This window comes from Cucumis melo, chromosome 12, assembly GCF_025177605.1.
Source record: "Cucumis melo cultivar AY chromosome 12, USDA_Cmelo_AY_1.0, whole genome shotgun sequence".
Classification (NCBI taxonomy): Eukaryota; Viridiplantae; Streptophyta; class Magnoliopsida; order Cucurbitales; family Cucurbitaceae; genus Cucumis; species Cucumis melo.
Window position 1 is genome coordinate 12,785,156 of NC_066868.1, and position 7,803 is coordinate 12,792,958.

General features: G+C 29.1%; 1 protein-coding gene across 1 annotated transcript; it reads right to left on the minus strand.

The window, feature by feature from the left end:
- Positions 1-3,943: 3,943 nt before the first annotated feature.
- On the minus strand, positions 3,944-6,987 carry LOC103500001 (probable calcium-binding protein CML48). Its single transcript, XM_008463184.3, has 5 exons — positions 6,109-6,987; positions 5,648-5,694; positions 4,762-4,937; positions 4,646-4,664; positions 3,944-4,390 (listed from the first exon to the last, which is right to left on the minus strand). Exons 1-5 carry the CDS (start codon positions 6,515-6,517, stop codon positions 4,280-4,282), a joined length of 762 nt encoding a protein of 253 aa, XP_008461406.1. The 5' UTR covers positions 6,518-6,987; the 3' UTR covers positions 3,944-4,279.
- Positions 6,988-7,803: the final 816 nt, after the last annotated feature.

The following is a 7,803-nucleotide window of genomic DNA, read 5'->3' on the forward strand; positions in this document are numbered from 1 at the left end:
TTTAAATTAAGAATATATTTATTTAAATATTTTCTAATTTTAAAATTTTAAATTTCAAATTGTGCAACATGCATGTTATGTAACGCCCCCAAAATTAAGATAATTTTTTAGTTAATTATCTTAATTTTGTTTCATTAGATTTAATTTATTCGACATTATTTTGAATTCATTTAATAGGAATTATTTTATTTTTGTGGAAATTGAAATTAATTAAATATTTGTTGGATAAATATTTAATTAATTAGAGGTTTTGGCATGTGGTGTTTGTTGAGTTTTTGATTAAATGGTAAGTTAAGAAATTAAGTAACGTTGTGGATTTTTAGTGTTGTTGAAGTTGAATTTAATTAAATAATTATGGCTGTTATTTAATTAAATTATGGAGTGAAAAGTTTTTTGGAGATTTAATAATTATATGTATATATGAAAATATATATAACTATTATGTGAAAAAAAAAAGATAATTATATTTGTTGAAATATAAATAATAATTAACTATTGTGGAAGATAATTAATTATTTTGGAGAAAGATAAATAATAATTAATTATTGTAGAAGATATTAATTATTTTTTTAGAAAGATAAATAATAATTAATTACCGTGGAAGATAATTAATTATTTTATATAAAGATAAATAATAATTAATTATTGTGGAAGATAATTAATTATTCTGCAAGAACATAAATATTGATTCTGGAGTGGAGTTTTTATGGTTGGGTAAGATAATTCATGTTGGAAGTTATAAGTGATTTATTGGAAAAGATTTGATTGATTAAATTAATTGAGGATTTAAATTAATTTGAGATTTTGAAGGGAAAAGTTGGTTTTGGTGGAATTCGATTTAATTGAGTATATATATATATGTGTGTGGATATATATATTTAATTAATAATATGGAAAAGTGTAGTTAATTATATTATGGAATATAATTGTATTTGTTTGGAAAATAAGATAATCCATGAGAAGAGATGGTTGATTTGATTGGACGAAAAAAATATATATTTATTTATAGGAGAGAATAATGGTTTAAATAAATATATGTTTATTATAGATTTTGTTGAGAGAAAAATAATAATAATAAAGAAGTATTATTATTATTATTAATGGTTATAAATGACTAAGATTTTGTGCATTTAAGGTATTTATTTAGGAAAGATAAATGGGAATAAAGATATATGTATATTTTTGGTATTATATATATATATATATATATATATATATATATATATATATATATATTAAAAAAGAAATAATAATAATAAATATTATTGTTATTATTTTGGTCTATAGTATTGGAATGCTTAAGTTATAAAGTAAAGGAAAAATAAAAGGTTATTCGTCTTCTTCTCTAAGATAACCCTTTACTGTCGCCGCCTCACCAGTTGTAATTAAGATTGGTCTCCTTGGAAGCTTGAGAATTTAAAGTGATGAATTTTTCCATCAAGGATAAGAGGATTTTTCGACCTCCATTTGAGTAACCTTGGTAAGCTAATGAAATTAAATTAATATTTTATTAATTTAATTTTGGATCTATTTGAGGTTTCTTTAAAGGTTCAATTGACTAATTTTTGAAGATATAAATCTTGGATTTTTCCCGATCAAGGTTGAATTGGTTTCAACCCAGTTTTTAGAAAGTTAATTAATTTGAGAGAATATTTGGATGTTAGTCAATTGCTAATTTTATTAATTAAGATATTGAGTTTTCCTTTTATGATTAGGATCAAGTTAATTGGAAAGTTTTTACTGTCAACCAACTTTTTATACTAAGATGAGGTCATTACTAAAAGAAAAAATAAGAAGAGAAACTTTTAAATGAATTCAAAATAAAGTCAAATAAATTAAATCTAATTAAACAAAATTAAGATAATTAACTCAAAAATTATCTTAATTTTGGAGGCGTTACAATCTTCCCTTCTTTAAGAAACTTTCGTCCTCGAAAGTTGTAATCTTTAAACAACTTGGGATACTAGGTTCTCATGTCTTAATTAATAACAATTTCTATCAAGCTTCATAATCTTTAATTAAATATACACACCCATGTATAGATATTTAATTAATCCAACACAAAATACCAAATACATTCCTTAACTTCGAAGTCCACTTAATGTAATACCCATAATAAGTTCTTTAAATTTATGGGGTGTTACATGTTATATGTTATATTATATTTAAATTTATTATGTTTAGTATCATCGAAATTAGTTAGAATTTTATATTATATAACTTTTCTTTTACTAAGATAATCATTTATGTTATCTTTAATATTTACAACCACAACATTTTAATAATCATCATCGAGTTTCCCTTACTTGATCGAACAAATCTTTAATATTTACGACCACAATATTTACATAATAATATAATTGAGTTGAATTCGAATCAACATCATTTATGAGAAATAATATTTCAAATTAAACTTTAACAACGTATGATTGTTAAAATTATTGTATTATAGTAATTGATTTTGCAACATAATTTATGTGTATTTGATAATGTTAATATTTTATAATCAAATTTTTCATATTGTAATGAATTCTATATATTTTTTATTTTTGCATAATTAAATTATATCTAAACTAAAAAAATAAACAAAGAATGTTAGAAAATAACACAAGAAATGATTATCAAATAAGTTTATGTTTTTTTTTCAAGAAACATGAAACGATCATAATTATCAAAAAGCCTTTCTTGTTCTAGGAAAAAAAAAGAAACAAGAAACAAGAAATAGGAAATAAGAAAAAGAAACAGAAAACGAGAACGTTATCATCAAACAGGCCCTTAGTGGCAATGTAATCTACCTCACTCTTGCCATATTGTTCATAAATAGTGTTATTTGGTAGGTTTGTATCGAAATTCCAAACAAGTTGGAGATAGTGAAAATATTTGGAGAATTTCTTTTTACTTAATTTCTTGGTTTTCATTTATTTTATTTATATATTATATTATAATTATTTCAATATTATATATATTTTTTATATTCACATTCCTATTCTGATTCATCTACTACAATAATTACTTTAGTATTTTAGGAGAATTGTGAAAAAAAAAAAAAAAGAATTGGCAAAATATTTACGCATAATAGCAAAATTGTTATGCGTAAATTATTATTGAACTTTAGTGTAACATTTTGTAAATTTTATTATATTAAAGACCTCAGTTTTATCCATTAATTAAATATCTAAACTATATTTTCCAAGTTTAATAGAGCTGTATCGTATGTGTTTTAATCAAGCCAATAAATTTTCAATCCATCTTTTATCGTTAGCGATAGACATTCAATATCTATACTGTCTATCAATATCTAACAATGATAAATGATAATAGTGCATTAGTGTCCTTTTTAACATCTATCGACAATATTTTATTATATTTATAAATATTTTAAAAATTTGTAAATAGTGGTAAAACAATATTTTGATTTTTGTTCATATAACAATAAGGGGTTTTTTATATTCAGACGTAAATGTTCGAACTAACTTACGATTAAACCCAGAATCTTAATTAGTTAGCAAAATTATGTCTCCATTTTTACAACTATTAATTAGCTACTAAGACTTCTCCATTTTTATCACTACATGATGGTTAGGTTATAGATTAATTTTCATGCACAACTTAAACTAGTTACAATTTTTACCCATTTTCCTTTTCATGATCCACGTAATTGAAAACACAATTTCTTTTAAGTGACATTTCTACAATAAAATTTGAAAAAGTACTTAAATACATGCTAGACGTCAAAACATAACTGTTTTTATGCATCCCGCAAAATTATTCAATTGTAATTTGTAATGGGATATAATTTGTTTTTTTTTTGTTGAAAATATTTTAATATTTTTCATATGAATGGTGAGAAAAGATGAAAGAAAGATGAATAATGAAGAGGATTCACCCAAATATTACCCTATGGGGGGGGGGGGGGGGGAATAGAAAAACTGAACAGAGAGAATTGAACAAAACATGAACTCCCTCGTAATAAGCCATGGCCGGTTTATTCTTTCACTGTCTAGTACAAGTTCCAAAACTTGATTAAACTCAGTCGCAAACAATCTAAAAAACCATAAAACATAGAATTCTATCCTGCAAAAAATCAAAACGTGAAAGAAACAAAATAACAAATAAATCTTTGTACATGGATCTCTCAAGCCAATATAAGCCTTTTGGTCTAAAGCAGCAGCTTCCCCTTGAATGTACAGCTTCTAACATTTTCACGTAAACAACAAATGAAGACATGATATTACACAGAGTCCAAGAAATGAAGAGATATCGATCATCTTTGAGGGTTTTAATTGTATGACACAAGAAATGGAAGGATTGTTGACATGAAATCTTCATACGTAAGTGTCGCTGAACCCGTGTAGTTCCTATCCTTCTCCTTGAATTTCTCAGTCAATCCCTGAAATTTTGCAAGCATTGGTTTAGATATGATATCACACAAAAGTATTTTGTGCTGTTAATTTCTAATAGCTATGGGTAGGCACTTGTGGTTTTTACTTAAAAAGATGTACACCGTGGCATTGGTTTAAACATAGAAAGCCGCATTCGATTACGTGGGCAAGATCTATCTACAGTATTAAATAGCCGAGTGGACGTTGCAATACTACTGTAATCTTTCTTTCAAAAATAAAGAGTGCAAAGTCAATAATCTCACCTTAACTATCATGCCACATCTGCAAAAAGAGAATAGACAGATCCAGAAATGTAAGTATTCAAGGTTTTTGACATATAAAAAGCTATATAAGAATTCTACTACTTAGAAACACTTACTCGACAAAACTGTCAAAATTAAATTCCACTTGTTGACCACTTCGATCATCGTATAGAGAAATTAGAAGTTGAAGGACTGAGGATGGAACTGCATAGCCAAGACCATAGAGTGCATCCCTCATTTCCAATGCATCAATTCTCCCACTTCTATCTCTATCATATCTCTCAAACATGCCCTGCAAATTAGTAATATTCATTCTTAGTCTCATACGGCACAAAGCTGATTATCCTTCAAAAAATCTCAAAAAGGAAAGAAAGAAATTTTTTTCAATGGAAAGAAGCAAATAAAACTAGAACATGTTCTATATACAATCTGGGAATGTCCTTATAAGAATTTTTGTTTACTTCCTATATACCCTCTTTCCTCAAGAATCTAAAAACCTTTATCCTAAAACGATCCTTAAATTTTGGGAAAACTTAAAAATTAAATAGTAACATCGACTTTAAATGAACAGAAGCATACATGGCACATGTGGTACTGATTAGCTACAGAAACAAGAGTCTTTCTTTCTAAATGAAATAACAAAATTTAGAACAAATCATGCTTTGAACTAAGATATTACAAGTTCTAAAAATACTTTAGTGATATTACACATACATCGAATGGCTTCAACAAATTGGTTCAACTAAAATACTTTTCTGTTATCTAATCTTATTACGGTTTTAATTCCATTACTCCAACCCAAGTTATAGATCAGTATTACAACCAACAACTATCTTTCCATACAACAGTTCATAGTGACATTTAAAACCAATCATCTACTTTGAGTCAGAAGTTCTAATTTCATTGTCATCATCTTTTTGTAAGAAGTCAGAGCAAAAACAGACAGATTATAAGCGCAAAATGATCAAGGATTGATAACAACACAATAGCAACATTACTTACACGCCATTGGCCAAGACAGTTCCACAAAGCAGTAAACTCATTAGGCCCTGCACCAAGCAATTCAGAAACATAAAGTTAAGTAAAAGGCACCAGCAAATACAGTAAGTCTTTGAATATGTTAAAAATAAGCAAAATACAAGTATTCTAAAAGCAGTTGAGAAATCCAAGATAAAATGAAGCTGTATTCGTATTCACATTTAACAATAAACATGGCTTTTCATTTTCAATTTCCTTTTCTTCACATTCTATTCGCCTTAATTTGGGTAGGGGCACACAAAACCAATTGTTACCTATCCAACTTGCCGAGGAACTCAACCACGAGGCAATAGTTTATGTTCGTGATTTTCATTATTTTGAAAGATGGTATGATTAAACAGAGATTAAAGTCGAAAGAACGATCTCAAGTTAAATTACAACATTAAACCAAGGAGATTAAAGGAGAGAACAAAATAGAAACTAACCCATTCTTGAGGAATCAATTGGATTTCTAAATAAGAAGATGAGCAAACGAACGGTTCTAAGACTAAACCTCTGGTAGCCAGAAGAAAGGGCTTGCTGCAATTCATTCTCATCAATGAATCCACTTCCATCTCTATCCACCATTTGAAAGCTCCTAATTACCTCAGGGCTGGTCCCCGGAGGAAAACCATAAGACCCATATGAAGAAACACCACCATAATTGGACCCATAAGGCTGCGGCTGATGCTGTTCGGAGTAATACGGCGAAGCGGTCGCATGAGAAAGTTCATGGCCTTGTGTTTCCGGCGCTGATGGAGCGGACGGTGCAGATGGGGCATGGGAATTGGAATTAGAATTGGAATTGGAGCTGGAATTGGAATAAGAAGTGAATCTATTAAAGAAGGACGCCATTGATGGCCAAAGAGAAACAAGAAATGGGCAATAAATTTAGGATCAGAAAGAGCAAAGAATCAAAAGGGTATCTGAATCTGGGAACTTTTTTATAGATGAAACGGTGGTCAGATTCTGGGTGGATTCAAAATAAAAAAAAAAAAATTGGAAAAGAAAGAATAAAAGAGATGCAACAGAAGAAGCAAAAGGGAATTTGAAGACGAATTAATGTTACACCACACGCGGTTGCTTGCTTCAATGGAAGATAAAATTGGGGCTTTTGGGTGTTCACTTCGCGTCCATTTCTTCAAATGTTCATCCTGATTGATGATAAACACGAAGGTACCATGAAATGTGATTTGCCATTGGAGAGCGATGATTCTAGATACAAGGGCCCTTAGTCCCCCATGACGTTTGGAATTTTTGACCAATTTAATTTCACATTCTTCATCCACTTTTCCAACTTAAATTACAATATTTCTATTCAAATAATTATTCAGGTGGTCGAACTTTTAATGGAAAATTTTGAGAAATAGTACATTTTTTGTTTTACATTTTTAAGGTAACACACTTTCGAAAAACTCGTAATTTTGTTTTTTCTCGCTTAATCTCGACCGAACTCGACATCGAGATTTTACACAAATTTTAGAAAATTCTTTTAATGTAATTTCTCGATCCATCTCGGCCGAGTTAGGCATCGAGAATATTCGTTTTTTTAATTTGAAAATAAAGGAATTTATCGAATGACCAAAATACCATTGGAAGCTCGAACGTTACATATTATCACAATCCACTCAATACCAAACAGTGTGCTCATTTCGGCCGAAAAGTGAACGAGTTTGCTCCCAAATTCGAACAAATTTTGCTGATTTTTTCCTCCGCAAAACTTGAATTATGAGACCCTGATCGCGTTTTGCCTTATGTGTGAGAATGCCATTAAAAAATAACTTGCGAAAGAGGCTAGGCGATAAAGGATATTTATAGGAGTAATGTGACGAGTCGACCTGTTAGGCATTTGAGCTTATATCACCAAGAAGTAATAGCATAGCCCTTGTCCAGCATAAGCATTCGACAGAGACACGCGGTGTCCTATGATTGGACCATTCTCGTTGTTGGCAGAAGTCACCATTTCTTTATGGAAAACATCATCGGAGAGGCCTATAAATAGAAGAAGCTCGATCATTTTGAAGTTGCTTTTATCTATATTGAGCTAAGAAAGAATTAAGGAAATTTCCAAGATTCCAGGAATTTTTCGAAGCTTGAATACCAGCAAGGAGTTGCAAGGAAGTTCTTGGCTTAGAAGCTGG